Raw genomic sequence first — 20276 nt, 5'->3', positions numbered from 1 at the left:
TCCTAAAACGTTACGCATACGTAGAGAACGACTACAGCAATAGAAAGGTGAATGATTACTCGCTTCGGGATCATGTTCGGGAACCTAGCAGCTATACACAATTCATTTAGTTCTCCCTTCTCATCGTTCTTAAACTTGTAGTATAGCATATGTATCGGTACTCAATAAACAAAATCTATTTCCCACCAAATTTAAAAGTAAAATGCCCACCCTTTTTCCATTTTGTTCATTTTTCATTGATACTCTCCTAGCAAATGTGAATTTGTGTTTGATCTGCGTATCGAGTATTCGTAGAAACTGGCTGCAAGATAACTATTGTTCATCAATACTCAGCAGTGGAGTTTGCTCTATTCTTGCTCGAGACTTTTTTTAAGACAGCCATTCACAGAGTATTGATATAGTGGATTGGTTAAACGACCAAGTTTCTCAACATTTTCAGAAGTAGCTAGCTCACTATTTTTTTGATTAATACATATTATTATTATTATTATTATTATTTTAAATTCTTGTAGTATCCCTAACATTCCATTACCTTCAAGAAGTTGTCAATCAAACAATTGACCTCATCTTACTTGTTTTCCAGTTTTGTTAATTCACTCCAGAATACTAATCGTACACCCCAGATTATCCCCCAAATGTGTTTTCCTACACCATTATACTCATAAAGTGACGTATCGAAATCACTACATCTCCAGCAGTATTCACCGTAACTCGTAGGCAACAATGTACAAACACTAATTGTTTTCAGATAATAATAAGCAATTCCTATTTGAATGTAACAATCGATCTTACTCACATTGAGAAATAGTTCTCCACAGTCATATATCCACCTATACACACTTCACATTTTCTTTTCCCAGTTGATGAATCAACCCTTATTATCAAAGGAACCATCAAAGAAATACAGGTTTATTGATAGAGAGGGGACAGATGAACGTTCTTACGGTATTTCGTGTTGCAGTGGGTATTACATTTAGGCCGATTTGGTATATCAAAAACAGGGGAAAAGCAATCATCTCTTTACTTGGATGATTGGTTTCATTCGTTTGCTTCTCTTTCGACAGGTATAGTGATTGCTTCTATTCTTGGTGCTGTATCATATTATCTATTTAGATTCATGCAATAGTATATGATCAGCATTCTCTTTTGGGCAATGATGTTTTACTTTTTCCGCGATTATGGCTTTATTGACATCCACTGCTATCTCAATGCTCTTATTATTAGTTTAGAAACGATTACAACTGTTGGCTACACGGTTTCAGATATTTCTTTCAGTGACTCTCTTTTTTGGTTTTTTATTCTTCCTTATAGATGATAACCCTGTTGCTTTTGTCCTATTGTTCTGTGAAATGATGCAATCTGTTTTCATGAATTCTTTTTGCATTGGCGTTATTTATGCCCGTGTTAGTCGCGCTTTGGTTGGCGCTTCTTTTCATCTTTATTCTCTAGACGAGAGCTCGCTCGATTATTTTCAGTAAACGCGCCGTAATCCGCGAGATCAACGGCGAATGGTACTTCATGTTTCAGATTTGCGAACGACGCAAGCATCAACTCATTGAGAGTCACGTCACCTGTTACTCTGTTCAGAAGACTGTCAACGCCGAGTCTGGAGTTCCTTTCCAGATTCGGCGAATGAAACTCGATGTACCTTCCAATTCCTTTTCCTTTCTCATGTATAGCATCCGAACGACTCTTATGGAGGCTATCTGCTCCTCATTCTCCCTGCTGTTGTGGTATGCGTCATCGATCCAAATGCTCCTTAGATCCACCACATCGATGCGGATTCTCCTCTCTATCCCTTGCTCCCGAATCGGTCGGATGACTCCAAATCCCAGCTCTCCGAAGCGTCAATCCGCGAGTATTTAGTAGCAAACGACATCGAGATCGTGGTGATGATCGAAGGAACGGAGTCTATAACGAGCCGGTCTCTTCAAGCCCGCTACAGCTACATGTGGACCGACGTTTCGTACAACATGACGTTCGCTCCCTGCGTGTCGATCAGCGAGAAGAGAGAGGCCGTGATCGACTTCAATCGCTTTCACAAGCTCATTTCGCTCGACTCCGAGCAGCCTTACCACGAAGACATCTACATCCAGTCCATTATTTCCTCTGTTTGAACACAAACACTCGATGACTCTACTAAATCGATTCCTGCCACACGCAGCGCGTCGACGCACCACTTCGGAACGTCTCCCTTCGGGAAGTACTTCCTCATGAACTCCCTCACGAACGCGTCAAACCGCCCCTCGATAATGCTCATCTATCTCGCACTCCCTCGCCATTCTCACTCGCATCTCCCGCATGAAATGGATCATATAATGCAGGTTGTGCTCCGTCACCAGACTCGCTCCCAACGCCTCCTTCTTGCACAGCTGGTGCAGCGCCGCGCGCGAATAATTCTACCCTCGACTCGCCCTCTTTCCCCCACTTTGCACGTCCGGCACGTGCAGTCCGGATCGATCGGACGCAGGTCCTCCGCGCACGCCTTGCTCTTCAGCTTCAGCAAGCCCCACGGAACCATCGCCGTCCCGAACCGCCCCGTTCGCGACGGATACACGCAGTCGTACATGTCGGCGCCCAGCGCTGTGCACACCACAATGTCCAGCGGATACCCCACGCCCATCACATACCGCGGCTTATCCGCGGGGAGGCGCCGCGTGCACAGCTCCACCACCCGCCAAAACGACTCCTTGTCTTCGCCTCCGGCCAGGCCGCCGATCGCAAAGCCCGGAATGCTGTCGGCTCGCTCGAGGAAGGCGTCGAGACACTGGTTTCGAAGGCCGTTGTCGCTGACGTCCAGACCGCCCTGCACGATCGCGAACAGATTCTGCTCGTCCTTGCGGCTGTGCGCAGCGATGCAGCGGTCCAGCCAGCGTACGGTGCGGTGGGTCGCTTCTGTGAAGCGGGCGTCGTCGTTGGTGCAGCTGTGGACGACATCGTCCAGAGCCATGATGATGTCCGCGCCGATGAGGTTCTGGTAGTGGATGCTGTCTTCGGGACGGAGGACCAGACGCGAACCATCGGCGGGGTGGCGGAAAACAACGCCGTTTTCTGGGATTACAGAGGGAGGGGAAAAATACCGGTGATTTCCGCTAAATCCAGAAGAGACACCATCTGGAAACCGCCGCTGTCCGTTAGAATGTTACGGTCCCACTGCATGAACTTGTGCAAGCCGCCAAAGTCTGCGAGTAAGTAGTGTCAATTCCAGAGCCACCTGCAACTTCCTGCGCACCCGGCTTGCTGCTGAGATGGTAGGTATTACCGAGTAAAATCTAGAAGGAGTGATTTGCGGTTCACCATAGCTCACTTGACAATCCATGGGTTCGTCACGCATTTGATCGGGCGTGAGTCCTTTTATCGTGCCTACCGATCAAGTTCTCCTATTTCCACGGACCTTTCGTCCCAACGGGCATAAACACGGGAGTCAGCACGGGACCGTGACGAAGCGTCATTACGGATGCACGAGCCCGATTCCATTTCTTGACTATATCAAATACGAGAGCTGGTGTATCGTATTTCATTTTCTAGATCCTCAATCCCTGTTTTCACAACCAACTTCCTCCGACATGGCGTACCGAAAAAGTGTGTTCATGACTCCCAACAAACATTCAAAGCAAGAAAGCAAACATTCCTCATTTCGCCCCCAATCCGAGCAGCGACGACCGCGGCGTCAAGTTCGAGTTCCGCGGACTCTTCGCGGAATCGGTCGTGGCTCTCGGTGTCGTGTGCATATCCTTATCAACCTCATCGTCCGAGATCACAAACATATCCTTCTCGTCCTCCAGCGTGTCCGCCTCCACATCCGCGACATTGCTCACGATGGTCTTTCCATCGTTTCCTTTCACCACGCGTGTCACCGATGTGAACGACCTCCGTGCTGGACTGCGTGTCGAAGAGGACGAATCGCGCGGTGTGACATAATTCTGCATCATGAACTCCTTGTCGAGTTCATCGGGACTAAAACTCATTGCATGGTGTAATACTCGACTTTAGTAGTGGTTGTTCGATCTCTTTCTGCTCATTGGTGAAGAAGGGAATCACGCGGTTCTCGATCCACGCGGTTAATTTGGCGGCAAACGTTCCGCTCGAAGCCATGACCGACCGTTTCTTGCGGTTCTCCGCGTTCTGCGGATTGGTGTCGTAATTGCAGTGCAGCGGGATGCGCAGCAAGTGGAGCATGTCGTAGGTGCTGCAGCCCTGCGTGAAGATCGTGAGGATCACAATCCACATCGTGACGCGCGTAACGTCTTCCTGATTGTGTGACGGGAACACAAGAGCGAGCGAATAGGCGATCGCGCCGCGCAGCCCGGCGTGGACCATCATAATCTGCGAGTTCACGCTGATTTTGCTCTTGGTTCGCTTCATATTGATGAGATACGTGAATCCAAAGATCATCACAGCGCGCACCAGGATGATAATCACGAACACGGCGAGCACCAGCTTCCAGGGCACATCGAAAATAGTTTCTTTCAGGAACACGTTCTCTCCCACTTGGAAGAAAATCAGCGTGTCCGCCACCGACGACGCCACTTTCACCGCCTGCTGCGAGAATTCCTGGCCTGCCTTCGGCAGATTGCGAAGCCCGAAGTAGTTCATCGTGATTCCGCACGAGAGCGAAGCCGTGATTCCCGACAACTCGCAGGACTCCGTGAGCTCGAACGCCAGATACGCGGTCAGGAACACGATGATGGTCTCCAAAACCACGGAGGGGAAGCGCACATATTTCAGGACGAGGCAGCAGAACAAGGCGATGAGGGCGCCGATCACCGTGGAGCCGAGGAACATCACGAGAAATGTCCAGACGGCGTCGCAAATGGCGAGGAACGACATGGGCGTGAGCAGGAACTTGGACATGGTGTTGAACATCACGATCGAAACCGCATCATTGATCACCGATTCGCCATAGCTACGCATAACAAGATCATAACAAGATCCAAACATGATCATGCTGAGCATCGGCTCGACCGATAACGCCCCGAAAACAGCCAATGTCGACACGGGATCGGTGGCTGCGATCAACGAACCGAAGATCAGACACTCGATGGAGGACATGTTAATCGGGTCGAACAGCTTGAGCGAGAACAGTCCGCTGAGCGCCAGGCCGGTCGCGATCGCGGAGAAGAGCGATCCGAAGATGGCGTAGATGAGAATGGTTCCGATGTTCTTGAAGAAAATGCCCTTGGTCTTCATGTTGTACCCCGATTCGAAGATGATGATCGGCAAGAGCATCAGCGTGAACGTTTTCGGGTCGAACACCGCCGTCTTCGCTTTCATTTCCCCGCCACGCCGCCTACCGAGCTCACCTCGCTTCCCATAAACCGAATCAGCACGCCGGCGATGATTCCAAACACCACCACCGCGCCGCTTTCGGGCAGTCGGTGAATCTCCCACCGCTCCAGCATCGCTCCGAAAATGAACGCGATCGACATCCACAGCAGCGTCAGCGTCATGTACAGCGCCAAATACTCCTCCTCGCTATCGCTTCGATCGGTGGGAACCGCGGTGCCGCCGCCCGGCCAGCGCGGCACGCTGTCGATTTCGAAACGGTAGTTCGTGCTGTTGAAGAATTCGGAGTCGCCGATGTCGAGGATCGCTCCGTTCTGGACGTGAAAAGGGGAAACAGGGGAAACGTAGATGTTCACGATCTCCATTTTGGCGGGCACGCGATCGCCGACGCCGGGTTTGAAGGAAACTTTGCCGGACATGCCGTCGAAAGTGACGTTGAGAATGTTCTGATAGAGCAGAGTTCGCTCTTCTTTCGTGCTACGGCTCGATTCCTGATCGATTGGGTACGCAAAGGTCGCATCGGGCTTCGATTTCAGCACGGCGTGCAGTCCGTAGGCGACCGTGATAACCGCATCGTACACAAAAATCGTGTATTCCGGGTACAAATCGTGATGAACCACGATCTCCTTCCCGCACAATTCCTTCGCCTGCTTCTGCATCTCCGGGTGCTGTGCCAAGTAGTTCTACGTCTCGCCTCCAATCCGCAATCGTACGCTGAACAACGTGTCCAAGGCTTCCACGTTTCCGATGTACGGACTGATCCCCACCATTCCGTTCATCGCGTTTTTCACCACTTCGCGGAACTCGTCGTCCAATCCCGAATACGTCTGCATGCTGTTCCAATCCGTGCCGATGTACAGCCAGCCGTTGCCTGTCATTTTTTCTTTCGACGCTACGAACAAAAAGGCGGCCGCTTGCATGGGGTCCGCGAAGAGAATGTTGATGCGATTCCCCGATTTGCGGATCTGATCCAGCGTCGATTTCACGTACGATTCGTCGTCTTCGGAGAGAGGAAGCGACATGCGAGTGGGGTAGCGAACCGTCACTCCCATCTGATTCGAAAACACGTCAAACAAAGCAAACTTGAATGTAGTCTTGAAAGTCTTCGGGCATCTGCGTCACCGCGCGTTTCAGTTCCTCCACAGCGTTGGAACCGTCGCTGTCGTCCGATGCGATGATGTTGAAACGCTGCCAGCGGTACTTCTCGATCAGTTTGAGCAGAGAGAGCGTGAGGAAGTCCTGCGATGCGGACATGCGAGAGAACATGGGATAGAGGGTCGTGTCAGACAGGTCGGTGGAGTGCGATTCGAAGGAAACTTGGGGGACCGAAAATTCGGAAGCCGTCAGCTGAACAAGTTCATTCAAATCACTACACGGTCGGATCCATCCAGCGGACATACTCACTCGCCGCTCCTACGATAGCTACGATCGGTCCTTGCGTGGATGAGTTCAAATGAGACACAATCAATTCTCTTGTTACAGTCATAGCTTCGTAACTAGTTTCATATAGCAACATATGCTACGTACCGGTCCTTTTTAATATCGCGGACGTCCAACACCAAAGTGTGGTTTGGCATAATCTCCGGATTGTCATTCACAAATTGCGCAGCGACCTTCAAATCATAGATCTCGTAAAAGATTCACCTGCGCTGCCAGTTCAAAATAGAATCCTTCCATACAATAAGCGTTATCACCTGTTTTGGCGGCTTTCGATACGAGAGTGCCTAGATTGTTACAGTGGGATGCGTAAATTACCGATATTGATATTGGTGTTGGAGGAACAACCAACAACCAAAATTACAAACACTACAAGAAACGGAAAACAATGCCCCATTTTTTAAAAACTAGTTAGAACCAGAAGCAAACCGGTGAATTCCACAAAAAGAAAGATTTGATTATATGAGATGAATCCCCACAACAAGATTCCAACAAACAGACTCAACTACACACTTAATCCGAAGTATATCTCTTTTTGCCGTGAGACCAGGGAAGATATCGGTAGCGAATCATATGAACCAAACGATCACGCATTGTGATAAGGAAAAGCATCTAGTTTCGTTACTCTTTGACAACTCCATATTCCTACCACAAAGTACACCACCAAAACCGGCCAGAAGACAGGGAGATCAAAGATGGGGAACAAGGTGAGTACAAAGCACAGGAGGATGGCCTCCATGCTGTTTTTCCTATCGTTCATTTAAATACCAACGATCTACCAAAAGGTAAACTCAGGCACACGGCGAATGAAGGGTCTATATTCGGTGGCGTCACGTGTAGGAAGCTCAGCAGTATCGTCATCATATACTTCCTAGTCCATAACCCAACTAACCAAAACACTACAAGCGGAGACAAAAAGCCCAATAAAAGATTGAGAAGATATAAGGCCAAAGTATATGTGATCAAGTAAAAGCCCTGAACATGGAAAATACGACGAGCATAGAGAATTACGGTCAGGACAAGAACTAGCCAACGGTACATCGGATAGTTGATCGTCTTTTCGATGTAAAACGTGTAGACTCTACAAAACTGACACTGTACGCGAAATACCTACTTTCGTAGGGCACTCACTTGCTCACGAAAAGGATCCAAAGGAGAGCTCTGCTCGTTCATTGCCATGTTCATTTTGTCGTTATCACCAAATTATGTGATCACCGCAAATATTCGGAATTCCAAAAATAGGTGGAATGGTTGACTGAATCGCTGAATTTGAGGATATATGAACAATTTAAAGACGTCTAATCTATTATTTATCTGTTTATCTATTTCCCTATATCTATATCTATATACCATCCAACATTTCAACAAACAAACACTTTTAAAACAATTCTGTTTCCCCAACTTTTCGTCCTTCCTCGATCTTGTGCAATTTCTCCTCTTCCTTGCGCAGCGGCGCTAAAAACGTTTCGCGGAAAAACTTCACATAGTTTTTATACTTCTCCACTATGCGTAACCCCATTCTCTCTCACCCCACGCGCATCATCTCTCACAAAGAGCTCGTCCAAGTAAGGAGCCGAAAACGGATCGAACGGCTGCTCTGCGTCTGGGTCGAACGGACAGCACACTCTGCATGATTTCGGATGGACCACAAAAGGGCTCTTTAACAAGTGGTGTCTCAACAAGGAGACGTTCTGATCAATTCGTGGATAGGTATACGCTAAAATGATCCGTTCGAGTTCGTGTTTTTTGCTCTATGTCTCAGCGAGTTTGTGCCGTTTTCACTTTTTCAAGCACGCGTTCGATTCGATTCCACTTCTCTTTGGGAGTCAACATGTTCTGCTTCGTGAGGATTTTGTGGATTTCTAGACGATTCTTGCTTTCAACGCATTGCAGAAGCAAACCGAATCGCTGATTCTTGCTCTGCTCCAGAATCATTTCGTCCGTAATATAGCCCTGATTTTTGGAGCTTGACACCAACGAAGGATCAAATCGGAGCACGTCCTGTCCTCCATTCTCCTCCGATTCGATCATACAATCCACAAAGAATGGCCTCAGTTTCTTGGCCGCCACGCTACGAATCATTCCATGCGCAAGCAAACCACCAGAGAGAATACCGCAGAACGGTCGTCGAAGGCGTGAACGTCACGTAGTTGACGATGTTGCTACGCTGATAGTCTGTCAGCGAGCGGGCTCGGCGGTCGCAGACCCAGATGTGGATTCCACGACGTCCGGAATAGACGAACAGAATGTGTTTGAAGCCGAATTCCTTGGTGAGAATGCTCTTGAGAACCATCGCCGCGTTCGTCATGAACTTCCAGCACTTCGGACAGATGTTGGCGCCTTCGCAGCAGTAGCGAACCTTGGATGTGAGGCAAATTGAGCGAATACGGAGGAGTAGTCGTCCATATCGATATCAAAGATCAGCTCACGAGCGATGGGCTTGAAAGCGCTTCCTCCCTTGTGGGACATCTGCTTGTTAGGATCAGTCTAGGGAGAAAATACGTCCAAATTGTAGATTCCGCCAATATCATACTTGATTGGCACTTGGTTGACGAGTTCCTGTCGGAATGATTCCTATCCATTATACTTGCTGTGCAAAGTAATACTGCATTCCGAAATCCCTTATATCGAACAAAAATATCGTTTTGGAGAGTAAACGACAACTCACGCTTGGTCATACTCAGACGTTGGTCGGGTCCATCTCCATACGGATAGGTGAGCCACTCCACGATCTCCTCGGCTGGAAAGAGCCGCTCTTTCATCAAATTCAATAGGAATGCATACCATAGAAGTGACGCAGGGTATCCAAGTCGAAAATGTGTGTTTGTTGCTGTTCGACGCGCTTTGGGTCAATTTCCTCCTGGTTCTCTCCAAGACGCTTCTCTATGCACGATGGTCCATCCACATTAAAATCTACCAGTATTCATCAAAATGGATGTTCAATTTGAAACGAGTCTGAAATTAGGCTCAAAGGGGCAGAGGGAGGAATGCGTTTAAATGCAACTATCCAAACCATCTACAACGCGTCATTCGGAGAAGGGACGATTTTTGGAGTTCCAAATATTCACAACGTTCTGGTATTTCACTTTTGATTGAATAATCAGATGTCTGGACAGCCCATTTCAAATACTCAACAGAATAAAGGAGAATTATTGGAAGGCGATTCCAAGTCAAAGGACGTTCGCATGTCGAACATTCTAGCTGCGAAAGGTGGGCACTGATTCGTGGTATCCTCATTTTCTAGCGGTGGCAGATGCCGTGCGAACCTCGTTGGGACCGCGTGGTATGGATAAAATGATTCAGGCTGAGAAGGGAGAAGTTCTCATCACGAATGATGGTGCCACGATTTTAGGACAAATCCAAGTCGGTTTCGCGCCCGTCCGTGACATCTAGGTGCTTCACCCCGCTGCTCGCATGTTGGTCGAGCTTTCAAAGGCGCAGGACATCGAGGCGGGAGACGGCACCACCACCGTCGTGGTTATTGCGGGCGCTCTTCTGGATGCCTGTACGAAGCTGCTCAACAAGGGCATTCACTCCACCGTGATCGCGGACTGCTTCCTGCGCTGCGCGGAGAAGGCCCAGGAGATCCTTTCCTCGATGGCGATCCCTGTCTCTCTGGAAGACCGCGAAAGCCTCCTCCGCGCCGCGTCGACGTCGTTGTCGTCGAAAGTGGTGAGCAACAACTCGGCAGTGCTGGCCCCGATCGCGGTGGACGCGGTGCTGCAAGTGAGCGACGTGGCTCGGAAGCAGGTGGATCTGCGAAACATCAAAATCGTAAAGCAGCTGGGCGGCACGATCGATGACAGCCAGCTGATCCGCGGCCTGGTGTTCCCGCGCGCGAGCGACACGAGCATGCTGGGCGTGCGAAGCGTGAAGAACGCGAAGATCGGGCTGATCCAGTTCCACTTATCGGCTCCGAAGACGGACATCGATAACAAAGTGATCATCAACGACTACACGCAGATGGACCGGCTGCTGCGCGAGGAGCGCGCGTACATCCTCAACGTGGGTTTCGCGGAGGCTCGCTCACGCGCAGATGTGCAAGAAGATCAAGCAGGCGGGGTGCAACGTGCTGCTGGTGCAGAAGTCGATTCTCCGCGACGCGGTCAACGAGCTCTCGCTCCACTTCCTCAGCAAACTCAAAATCCTCGTTCTCAGCAACATCGAGCGCGACGACATCGACTTCATCGCACGCGTACTCTCTCTCTCTCCGCTCCCTTCTCACCTCCCAGACGCTCCATTGCCGCCCCATCGCCCACATCGACTCCTTCACTCCCGACAAACTCGGCCACGCCGACCTCGTCGAGGAGGTCGAGCTCGACGGCCGTCGCATCACCCAAATCACCGGCGTCCCCGCCTCCGACACCGTCAGCGTCCTGCTCCGCGGGTCCAACAACCTCGTGCTCGACGAGTCCGACCGCTCGCTGCATGACGCGCTCTGCGTCGTGCGCTGCCTCGTCAAAAAGCCCTTCCTGCTCGTCGGAGGCGGAGCTCCCGAATCGGAGGTGTTTGTGGAGTTCCAGAAATGGGCGGGATTTTTGGAAGGCGCGGATCGAATCATCGCGAGGGCGTTCGCGGAGGCGTTGGAAGTGGTGCCGTACACCTTGGCGGAGAACGCGGGAATGCACGCGATTCAGCAGGTGACGGAGCTGAGGCAGCGCCATGCGATGGGAGAGAAGACGGCGGGAATTGATGTGAAGAGAGGGTGTATCGGAGATATGAAGGAGGAAGGCGTGATCCAGCCATTGCTGGTGACGGCGAGTGCGATTCAGCAGGCGACGGAGTATGTGCACATGATGCTGAAGATCGATGATATGGTGGCTACCTTGAAGTAGAGAGCGGGAATTGAGGGGTTTTCGTACTCGTGTTTGGGTGTTGGCTGTTTGTTGGATAGAAATTTGCATTATGCCGGTTCGCCTTATGCTTGTAGGGGAGAGTGACGGGGTACGAGGTAGAACAAGCCAAGAATCGACCTGCATCTCCATACAAATGCCTCGGATGGGAAACTTTCTGTGGAAGAGCTTCTTAGTCGATGCAAGAAAATTGGAATGAAGATTGTTGCGATTACGGATCACGATACAGTGCGAGGAGTGATGAAGGTGAAGGAGCGCGTTCAGGATGGAATGCGAATTATTTCCGGGATGGAATTGTCTTCTTACTCTGATACCGAGAACTACATTCACTTGGCGTGCTATTTTCCCAAAACTGCAGATCTCTCCAAGATTCTAGAAGAAATGGACTCCCATGTGCGCGAAGTGAGAGTTCAGAGATGCAAAACGATTCTCGGAAAGCTTGAGCAAGATGGGTATCACATTCCTTATTCGGATATAGAAGCCAAAACAAAGGACTGCTACCCAAGTCTCCCTGTCATCGCCCAGTGCTTATTGGTATTTATCCCGCTTGTGTTTGGTGGTTGATGTGTAGGAGCATCATTATATCAACACGATTCCAGAAGCGTATATTCGCTTCATCGGAAATAACTGCAAATAGTATACTTTTATCACTTTATGTACCATTCAGCTTCGAACCTGTGAAACTTTACAATCTGGAGCAGGCAATCCAGTTCATCCACAAATTCAACGGTCTCTGTGCCGTCGCTCATCCCTGGCTCTATAACTATCCCATTCGTGTTTGCAAAGAAGCTCTGCAATACGGCGTGGATGGTGTGGAATGTTTCCCTCCTCGCCATCATCCTGAGGCAAGCAGCGTGGTATATCGCACGTTCTGTCATAAGCACAATCTGTTCTGCTGCAGTGGTTCTGATTTCCATGGTGTGACATCCTCCGAAGTGGGAATCGGGGAGAACGTTTTCCCCGAGAAGGAAGTGGGTGCGACCTTGGAGTTGTTTGAACAGAAAGGGATCCTCTATCGTGTTTTTTTCAAAACAGAGTCAAACAAACAAGCAATAAATCCATGAATGGATGAATGAATGAATGAATAATTAAACGAACGAACGAACGAACGATCGAATGAATGAATGAACGTTTGAACGTTTGAACGAATGAACGAATGAAAAGTGCAGGAGGAAGCAGCAATAGCGCAGTCTACCTGCAACTATTCCCCGCCTCGTCGACCATTTCAAAAAACACTACGGCGATAACGAAGCAAAATGAAAGAAGCTAGAGAATCAAAGAAAAGAATCAAAAAAGACTGTAAAAACACGCGATAAGCTGAATTCTTCAAAGCCATAGCGAAGACGGTATACGATGATACGAAGAATGAAATTCTAAAACAGAGCCAATCCAACTGTGATTTACGAATACAATGCAAATCACAGAAAAAGCGATTTTTATAGAGGATGCATATATGATGGAAATGATGATGGCAATTAGAGAGAGCCATACGACGGAAGGCTTCAACGAATAGTTCTGAATACCGTAGCAGAGAGAAATAATCTATGCTAAAAACAGAATGGAGTGCAAACGGGATCAGCATAATTGAGCAGAACCATCATTATCCACAAAAACCATCGTATTACTCCAAATGCTTTTGCGCAGATTGATTTATTCTAAAAATTACCGAGAAAACACTACCGTACTCCGCGTCCTTCAGAAACATACACCTCCAGCCTAACTGTCAAAATAAATCGTTTGCATTACCCCTCCTGTTCCCGCTCTCGGTGAGCCAACACTTCAATTCCCATCATCAACAAGCGTCTTGTTCCCCTATTTGATATAGTGTCTTCCATTCATTTTACGCTGTGAGACTACGCGAACGATTGTTATTCCTACAAGTTATAAACCAGAAACAGAAAAACGATGTCTGCCTCTGTTCCTCACTACTTTCAACGATTTTAGGAGGGTTTGTTTCAGTGATTAATACGGAATTCATTTTTGGCAACTTTTCATGTTCATAATAAACCCGATCATTATAGAAGAAGAGAATGGCGGCACTTGAAGTCGTTGTGAATGACTCCCATCATGACTAGGTGGAGCAGAAGTTCATTTTCCAAATGAAGGCAATAGCAAAGAAGCTAGCTTCGTGCAATGCAACTTTCCTCGGGAGCAAAACGTTTTTAGACACGTACTACGACTTCCCAGACAAAAAGCTAGCCCTCCGAAACATTTGGCTGCGTCAGCGACAAGACACTTGGGAGCTCAAGACGGGAAACATACCCAAGGTGAACCCCGTCGACTTCGAGGGACTGGGGACAACGTACTACGTGTAGTCATTCGACTTACTCGTGATGTGAAGGGAGAGAGAAGGAAAGGAGCAGATATCGCAAGAATTAGATAGATACCCTTTCTTCAAGTCGTTCCCAACGTTTGATAGCAAACTGCATTGCCTGCAGCCACTTGCCATTGTGGAGACAACACGAACGTCTTATCGATTGTACAGAATCGGATCCTCTTGTCAGTAGAAACGATCACACCAAAATTGATCTTGATAATGCGCGGTTGATCCCTACAGAGGACCTATCCAGGGTAGAGAGCTCTTGATTTGATAACGAGTCACAGAGAGACGTGACCTCATACTCCATCGGAGAAATCGAAATTATGGTGTATGAGGAGGGCGCGCTGGGGACTTCGCACAGTGAGGTACACGTTATCTCGTAGCTGAATTGGGTAGAAGCTGGAGAGAGAGTTCCAGAAAGTCCGAGAGTTGCTCGGAATCGAGACCTCCGATCGCCTGCTGTCGAAACTCGATCGGTACTTTGAAGAATACCTTCCTGAATTTTACAAAACGTATCCGTATCATAGTTAATATTCGTTTTGTTGAAGACACCCCTTTATTAATGAATTGGTTTTGTTACAAAAATAGGTCCGATTTTTGTTCATTTCTCTGTGTGACAGTTTTAGAATTCATTTTAGTAGTTTGGTTCCTCTACCATGGAAAGGTATGTTTGTTGCTTAGCGTTTCATGATGTTAGCACTGAGAGCGAAAAGGTAGCAACGACAAATCCTGCCCCTGCGGCTGAAACTCCTGCTGAAGCCCCGAAGGAGCTTTCAAAGAGTCAGTTGAAGAAGTTGGCTAAGCAGAAGAACGCAAAACCAAAGATGAGCAAAGAAGAGAAAATGAAGGCTGTATGGGCAGGATGAAATGGGTGATGGACTAGTGGGGATTAAAGAACGGCGCTGCGCAGGGAGGCGAGAAGAAGGCGGCCAAGACTGAAAAGAAAGCGAAGGCCCCCGAGCCAGTGTTTGTAAACAAAACCCCGAAGGGCCAGAAGAAGGGTAAGCCGCACTGTATGCTTTCTACTAGACCTGTCCGAGCCCATGGCTGCGACTTACGCTCCGAACGCCGTTGAGGCCGCTTGGGAAGAGTGGTGGGAGGCCTCTGGGTTCTGCAGTAGCTCTCGGTGGGCGATGTGATGCTGTAGAGGCCAGCGTGGAGCGCGCCAAGCAGCTTCCTCCCGAGAAGAAGTTCGTGATGGTGATTCCACCTCCCAACGTGACGGGTTCTCTGCATCTCGGTCATGCCCTGACGAACTCTATTGAGGACGCCATTGTTCGCTGGTACGCTCTCTCGCCATCCCAAATCTCACTCCCAGGAAGCGAATGAGTGGCTGCGAGACGCTGTGGGTGCCTGGCGTGGACCACGCCGGAATCGCCACGCAGGTGGTCGTGGAGAAGCAGCTGATGAAGGACGAGGGCAAGACCCGCCACGATCTGGGCCGTGAAGCGTTCGTGGAGAAGGTGTGGGAGTGGAAGCGGAACTACGCGAACAGCATCACGCACCAGCTGCGTCGTCTGGGCACGTCGGTGGACTGGAGCCGCGAGGCGTTCACGATGGACCCCAACCTCACGGCTGCCGTGAAGGAGGCCTTCGTGCGCCTCTTCGAGAAGGGCAAGATCTATCGAAGCCGCCGTCTGGTGAACTGGTGCTGCCAGCTGCGCACGGCGCTGTCGGATATCGGTAGAACCGTGGAGGAGGGGCGTGAGGCGCAGAGGTGGAGTACATCGATCTGGAGGGACGGACTCTGCGCAAAGTGCCCGGCCATGGCGACAAGCTCTATGAGTTCGGCTGCATCACGAAGTTCGCGTACCCCGTGGAGAACTCGGACGAGAAGATCGTGGTGGCGACGACGCGTCTGGAGACGATGCTGGGCGATACGGCCGTGGCGGTGCACCCCGACGATCCGCGCTACAAGCACCTGCACGGAAAGTACGTGATCCACCCGATCAATGGGCGACGCATCCCGATCATCACGGACCCCATTTTGGTGGACATGAACTTCGGAACGGGAGCGGTGAAGATCACGCCTGCGCACGATCCCAACGATTTCGAGTGCGGAAACCGCCATCACTTGGAGTTCATCAACGTGATCAGCGATGACGGCCGCATCAACGAGAACGGCGCGCCGTACACCGGCATGATGCGCTTCGACGTCCGCGTGAAGCTCGAGGAGGACCTCGCCAGTGCTTCTCCGTTTCTCCGATTGACGCGTAGAGATGGGTCTGCTCATCGGGAAGGAGGACAACAAGATGCAGATCCCCGTCTGCACGCGCACCGGCGACATCGTCGAGCCGCTGCTCAAGCCGCAGTGGTACGTGGACTGCAAGGAGGCCGCGCAGCGCGCCGTGGAGGCCGTGCGCAAGGGCGAGCTGTCGATCCTGCCCAAGGAGCACGAGAACACGTGGTACCGCTGGCTGGAGAACATCCACGACTGGTGCATCAGCCGCCAGCTCTGGTGGGGCCATCGCATCCCCGCGTACAAGGTGCTGGTGAAGCAGGGCGACGCGGTGAAGGACGACGACGTGTGGGTCGCAGCGCATGACGAGGCGGAGGCCATCGCGAAGGGCGCGGCGAAGCTGGGCGTGAAGCCGGAGGAGGTGACGGTGGAGCAGGATCCCGATGTGCTGGACACGTGGTTCTCGTCGGGCCTGTTCCCGTTCTCCGTGTTCGGCTGGCCGCGCCAGACGGAGGATCTGGAGGCGTTCTTCCCGACCACGCTGCTGGAGACGGGCCACGACATTCTGTTCTTCTGGGTGGCGCGCATGGTGATGATGTCGCTGGAGCTGACGGACAAGCTGCCCTTCCGCCAGGTGTATCTGCACGCGATGATCCGCGACAAGTACGGCCGCAAGATGTCCAAGTCGCTGGGCAACGTGATCGACCCGCTCGAGATCATCAACGGCTGCGACCTGGAGTCCATGCTCGAGAAGATCCGCCACGGCAATCTCGACCCCGCCGAGGTCGAGCGTGCCTCGCAGGGCAAGCGCCAGGACTTCCCGGAGGGCATCCCCATGTGCGGAACGGACGCTCTGCGCTTCGGCCTGCTGGCCTACACCATCCAGGGCATGAACATCAACCTGGACATCCAGCGCGTGATCGGCTATCGCAACTTCTGCAACAAGCTCTGGAACGCCGTGAAGTTCGGCCTGATGAATCTGGAGGGCTTCACCGCCACCGAGGAGGACGTCGCCAGCCTGGACGTCGCCCAGCTCGCGCCGCGCGACCAGTGGATCCTCAGCAAGCTCTCGCAGACCGCCGCGGCGTGCAACAAGTGCTTCGAGGAGTACGAGTTCGCCGGCGTGACCACGCAGGTGTACAACTTCTGGCTGTACATGCTCTGCGATCGCTACCTGGAGATGATCAAGCCGGTCATCAACGGCACCGACGCCGAGGCCAAGAAGAAGGCCCAGCTCACGCTGTACATCTGTCTCGAGCAGGGTCTGCGTCTGCTCCACCCGCTGATGCCCTTCATCACCGAGGAGCTCTGGCAGCGCGTGACCGCTCGCCCCGGCTTCCACTACCCCGAGTCGATCATGCTGTGCACGTACCCCGTCGAGAACGCCGCCTGGACCAACCCCACGCTGGAGGCGGAGATGGAGCTGCTGGACAGCCTGGTGCACGAGGCTCGCTCGTTGAAGAGCGACTACAACCTCACGCGGAAGAACAACCCCACGTTCTATCTCGCCGCGGCCGATGAGGAGACCTTCGCGGTGCTGTCGCGCCTGGCGAGCGATTTCAAGACGCTGACGCAGGCAGGCGAAGTGCTGGTGTCGCAGGAGGCGTCGTTCCCGCACAGCTGCGCGGTGAAGCACGTGAACCCGAAGGTGACGGTGCTGGTGAACCTGCAGGGACTCGTGGACTTCGCGCAGGAGCTGAAGAAGCTGGAGACGCAGCTGCGGGATATCCGGGGTCGCAAGGAGAAGCTGGAGGGCAAGATGAACGTGGAGGCGTACGTGAAGGTGCCCGAGGAGATCAAGGCGCGGGACGCCAAGAAGCTGAACGAACTGCGGGATGAGATGGAGAAGGTGGAGGCGTCGATTCGCCGCTTTGAGGAGCTGGCTCAGAAGGATTTGTGTGTTTGTTACAAACAGGAGAAAGAAGAAGAGAAGGGTATGTAGAGGAATAGCATGAGTGTGATTTATTTGCGTGTTGATAAGGACGGATTGGTATTGGAATTGGTATTAGTATTGGAATTAGAATTGGTATTGGAATTATAAAGGCGGCAAGACCACAACGGTTTCGTCAGCGGCAGAATCACCGCGATGGCAGTGATTCGCACAGGTGTAAAGCAGCACGGAGGACCATTCCTCGTTCGTCAGCGACTCCAGCGAGACAGACTCGTCCGCCGGCAGGAACGACAAAACCGTAGGCAGAATCTGCAACTCGAACACGCGCGCAGCGCCGCACTCGCAGCGAGGAATCGCGGGCAACTGCGCGGTGCTGGGGAAAAGCGGCTGGCCGTTCGGATACGCGATTCTACCCCTCATGGTGTCCTCTCTCTCTCTACCTCACCACCTGCGAAGGACATCGCTGGATGGTCGATTGGAACTTTAACAGACGCGACATCTTCTTGTCGTGGTCGTACAGTTCGCCCTCGCCTCGCTCCACCGTCAGCTCGCTCGCTTTCTTCGCGTTGCCCGGCTTGTGACTCGCGGCTTTCGCTTCGGGCTCATCGAAGATCTGCGAGTTATGCGGAGAACAAGCAAAGGAAAACGTCGATGAACAATTCGGGGACTTGGGGGTGCGAGGTTTGGTCCGCGGAGGCGGCCTTCGATGGGGACTTGGTCTTCGATTTGGAGGATTTCGATTGGAACGAGCTCTGCGAATTCGATGGAACGGAGGGATTCGGTGCGGAGAAGGCTTGCGAATCGGAGGTAGTTCCCGTTTTCTTCTCCATTTTCGATAAAAGGCTCAGCAAATCGGCGTTCGCAGAAACAGATGCCGAGCTGGTGGACTTTGTAGAGACATTCGACGATGCAGTCGGTCCAAAACTAAAAGACAACGCAGATCCAGTCGAAGAAGAGCCAAAATCCCACGAAAGCCCTGTTGAAATAGCAGGCTTTGCAGCAGGTTTCACTTCCTCCTCTTTCACGTCCTCCTCTTGAACAGCAGTTTGCTGACGAATACAACGCCAACTGCACATTGAGTCAAAATCCCAGTGCTACCCTTGCGGAGAAAGCTGGCAACTCGACGATTTACAACAAAACACATAGAGAACACGATCCAGAGCAGAAGTCGGCTCATAAACCTAAGCGACATCTTAAAAAACCACGAATACCTGCATTAACAAACACATTTCCTTTCCACACACAGAACAGTGGAACGGATATCCCTCCGGCTCTTCAGTTTGCCAGACCTATTCGTTACACGCCAATTCAGACCCAAACAGGCAAACCACCAATTTTGCTGTCAACAAGCGTGAATTTCTCCTCTGATCGATATGGCTCTCCGATCAACACAATATCCGTACTGTTTTTCGAAAACATGAACCCAATGAATTATAGACTAAGGTACAATTTCTTTAACCGCTCTACTTCATCCTCCAGCTCCCTTTTTGTCAGTTTATAGTACTACATGAAACGCGTCCTCCATCACTACTTTAGCTTCATACGGATTCTGCCTCAACTGCTCCTGCAACTTCTTCAACGCCTCCGGATTTCCTGATTCCTCCTTTAGAATCCGTCTGTAGAGATGCTGGGAACAAGCCTGGATCAGCAGGTTCAGTCGAATGGATCGCGTTAGAGTCAGAATCGTGGCTAACTGCTCTTTAAACATGGTGCTGTCTCGCCCCACAACGAGAGACAACTCTGTGAACTGCATGTTGTTGATTGTGGCGAAACGACGAGCTTCCTAGATCGCAAGAATAACAAAGCTCTACGGGAATCGACACCTCTCGCTCATCCTCCATGTCCTTCTTGAGTCCTAGTAGGAAAAACACCATGTTTGGATTGTTAATACAACACTTTCGAATGTCGACCCACAAGTTGGTGATGTACTCATAGGATGCCTACACTCATAGCGAAAACAGATAGCGGACAAATGAATTGATGCTGTAGCAGAGCAATATAATTTGACTGTGCATCAAGTATTGGCGCGAACGTTCTAGCGGAGATACTACGCTTTAAGTTTGCGGAAAATGCAAGATACGTTCTCCGCAAATGTCCCAGAAACGAAAGGGCTGGTTTTGATTCTTGGCAGTAAAATAAATGACCCGTTGTCGGATTTCGTGATCCTGCTCGGTGTTCGCAGAGAAAGACCGCCCCTCTAAGAAATCCAGCAGACATGTCTTCCCGACGCCCGCAGCCCCAATCACAGCGACCAACGTCTACCTTACAAGTCATTTCCCCTGCAATACCGAGTCGTTCATTGTCCAACAA

General features: G+C 50.8%; 11 protein-coding genes; 5 read left to right on the top strand and 6 right to left on the bottom strand.

The window, feature by feature from the left end:
* Nucleotides 1-1129: 1129 nt before the first annotated feature.
* On the top strand, nucleotides 1130-2022 carry GSBLH_T00003531001 (uncharacterized protein; the record flags this gene model as incomplete). The annotated part of the gene is made up of 6 exons (XM_013042302.1): nucleotides 1130-1274; nucleotides 1312-1418; nucleotides 1450-1644; nucleotides 1680-1733; nucleotides 1764-1978; nucleotides 2007-2022. The coding sequence occupies 6 exons, from the start codon at nucleotides 1130-1132 to the stop codon at nucleotides 2020-2022; spliced, it is 732 nt and encodes a 243-aa protein (XP_012897756.1).
* A 64-nt stretch (nucleotides 2023-2086) lies between these two features.
* GSBLH_T00003530001 (uncharacterized protein) lies at nucleotides 2087-3521 on the bottom strand (the record flags this gene model as incomplete). The annotated part of the gene is made up of 7 exons (XM_013042301.1): nucleotides 2087-2260; nucleotides 2289-2399; nucleotides 2429-3051; nucleotides 3081-3182; nucleotides 3215-3272; nucleotides 3308-3363; nucleotides 3395-3521. 7 exons carry the CDS (start codon nucleotides 3519-3521, stop codon nucleotides 2087-2089), a joined length of 1251 nt encoding a protein of 416 aa, XP_012897755.1.
* Nucleotides 3522-3957: 436 nt separating this feature from the next.
* On the bottom strand, nucleotides 3958-5229 carry GSBLH_T00003529001 (uncharacterized protein; the record flags this gene model as incomplete). Its single annotated transcript, XM_013042300.1, has 1 exon — nucleotides 3958-5229. The coding sequence occupies one exon, from the start codon at nucleotides 5227-5229 to the stop codon at nucleotides 3958-3960; it is 1272 nt and encodes a 423-aa protein (XP_012897754.1).
* A 1125-nt stretch (nucleotides 5230-6354) lies between these two features.
* Nucleotides 6355-6684, bottom strand: GSBLH_T00006672001 (uncharacterized protein; the record flags this gene model as incomplete). Its single annotated transcript, XM_013042299.1, has 1 exon — nucleotides 6355-6684. The coding sequence occupies one exon, from the start codon at nucleotides 6682-6684 to the stop codon at nucleotides 6355-6357; it is 330 nt and encodes a 109-aa protein (XP_012897753.1).
* Nucleotides 6685-7224: 540 nt separating this feature from the next.
* GSBLH_T00003528001 (uncharacterized protein) lies at nucleotides 7225-7916 on the bottom strand. XM_013042298.1 has 5 exons: nucleotides 7838-7916; nucleotides 7627-7804; nucleotides 7503-7594; nucleotides 7373-7472; nucleotides 7225-7335 (listed from the first exon to the last, which is right to left on the bottom strand). Exons 1-5 carry the CDS (start codon nucleotides 7894-7896, stop codon nucleotides 7237-7239), a joined length of 528 nt encoding a protein of 175 aa, XP_012897752.1. The 5' UTR covers nucleotides 7897-7916; the 3' UTR covers nucleotides 7225-7236.
* Nucleotides 7917-8794: 878 nt separating this feature from the next.
* On the bottom strand, nucleotides 8795-9192 carry GSBLH_T00003527001 (uncharacterized protein; the record flags this gene model as incomplete). The annotated part of the gene is made up of 2 exons (XM_013042297.1): nucleotides 8795-9082; nucleotides 9112-9192. The coding sequence occupies 2 exons, from the start codon at nucleotides 9190-9192 to the stop codon at nucleotides 8795-8797; spliced, it is 369 nt and encodes a 122-aa protein (XP_012897751.1).
* Nucleotides 9193-9827: 635 nt separating this feature from the next.
* GSBLH_T00003526001 (uncharacterized protein) lies at nucleotides 9828-11558 on the top strand (the record flags this gene model as incomplete). Its single annotated transcript, XM_013042296.1, has 5 exons — nucleotides 9828-9933; nucleotides 9968-10086; nucleotides 10117-10728; nucleotides 10760-10918; nucleotides 10956-11558. The coding sequence occupies 5 exons, from the start codon at nucleotides 9828-9830 to the stop codon at nucleotides 11556-11558; spliced, it is 1599 nt and encodes a 532-aa protein (XP_012897750.1).
* Nucleotides 11559-11771: 213 nt separating this feature from the next.
* GSBLH_T00003525001 (uncharacterized protein) lies at nucleotides 11772-12640 on the top strand (the record flags this gene model as incomplete). Its single annotated transcript, XM_013042295.1, has 3 exons — nucleotides 11772-12110; nucleotides 12148-12212; nucleotides 12244-12640. The coding sequence occupies 3 exons, from the start codon at nucleotides 11772-11774 to the stop codon at nucleotides 12638-12640; spliced, it is 801 nt and encodes a 266-aa protein (XP_012897749.1).
* A 1035-nt stretch (nucleotides 12641-13675) lies between these two features.
* GSBLH_T00006671001 (uncharacterized protein) lies at nucleotides 13676-13891 on the top strand (the record flags this gene model as incomplete). Its single annotated transcript, XM_013042294.1, has 1 exon — nucleotides 13676-13891. One exon carries the CDS (start codon nucleotides 13676-13678, stop codon nucleotides 13889-13891), a length of 216 nt encoding a protein of 71 aa, XP_012897748.1.
* Nucleotides 13892-14552: 661 nt separating this feature from the next.
* GSBLH_T00003524001 (uncharacterized protein) lies at nucleotides 14553-18017 on the top strand (the record flags this gene model as incomplete). Its single annotated transcript, XM_013042293.1, has 7 exons — nucleotides 14553-14747; nucleotides 14780-14897; nucleotides 14926-15012; nucleotides 15044-15179; nucleotides 15215-15579; nucleotides 15612-16082; nucleotides 16114-18017. The coding sequence occupies 7 exons, from the start codon at nucleotides 14553-14555 to the stop codon at nucleotides 18015-18017; spliced, it is 3276 nt and encodes a 1091-aa protein (XP_012897747.1).
* Nucleotides 18018-19060: 1043 nt separating this feature from the next.
* On the bottom strand, nucleotides 19061-20266 carry GSBLH_T00006670001 (uncharacterized protein; the record flags this gene model as incomplete). Its single annotated transcript, XM_013042292.1, has 10 exons — nucleotides 19061-19147; nucleotides 19178-19255; nucleotides 19287-19305; nucleotides 19370-19404; nucleotides 19434-19469; nucleotides 19498-19749; nucleotides 19778-19906; nucleotides 19937-20013; nucleotides 20047-20224; nucleotides 20255-20266. 10 exons carry the CDS (start codon nucleotides 20264-20266, stop codon nucleotides 19061-19063), a joined length of 903 nt encoding a protein of 300 aa, XP_012897746.1.
* Between the last annotated feature and the right edge of the window lie 10 nt (nucleotides 20267-20276).

This window comes from Blastocystis hominis (genome assembly GCF_000151665.1).
Source record: "Blastocystis hominis, Singapore isolate B (sub-type 7) whole genome shotgun sequence assembly, scaffold_3".
Classification (NCBI taxonomy): Eukaryota; class Bigyra; order Opalinata; family Blastocystidae; genus Blastocystis; species Blastocystis hominis.
Note: the sequence above shows the minus strand (reverse complement) of the source record. Positions and strands in the feature narration are given on the sequence as shown.

Bases quoted from the DNA above. Each gene is read 5' to 3' on its own strand.
- GSBLH_T00003528001 (XM_013042298.1), bottom strand. From the start codon at position 7,896: ATGAACGAGCAGAGCTCTCCTTTGGATCCTTTTCGTGAGCAAGTGAGT. The intron at 7,473-7,502 runs GTAGATCGTTGG...AATGAACGATAG, and splicing joins GTGCCTGAGTTTACCTTTTG to GAAAAACAGCATGGAGGCCA. The intron at 7,336-7,372 runs GTAGGAATATGG...TAACGAAACTAG, and splicing joins TTTTGGTGGTGTACTTTGTG to ATGCTTTTCCTTATCACAAT.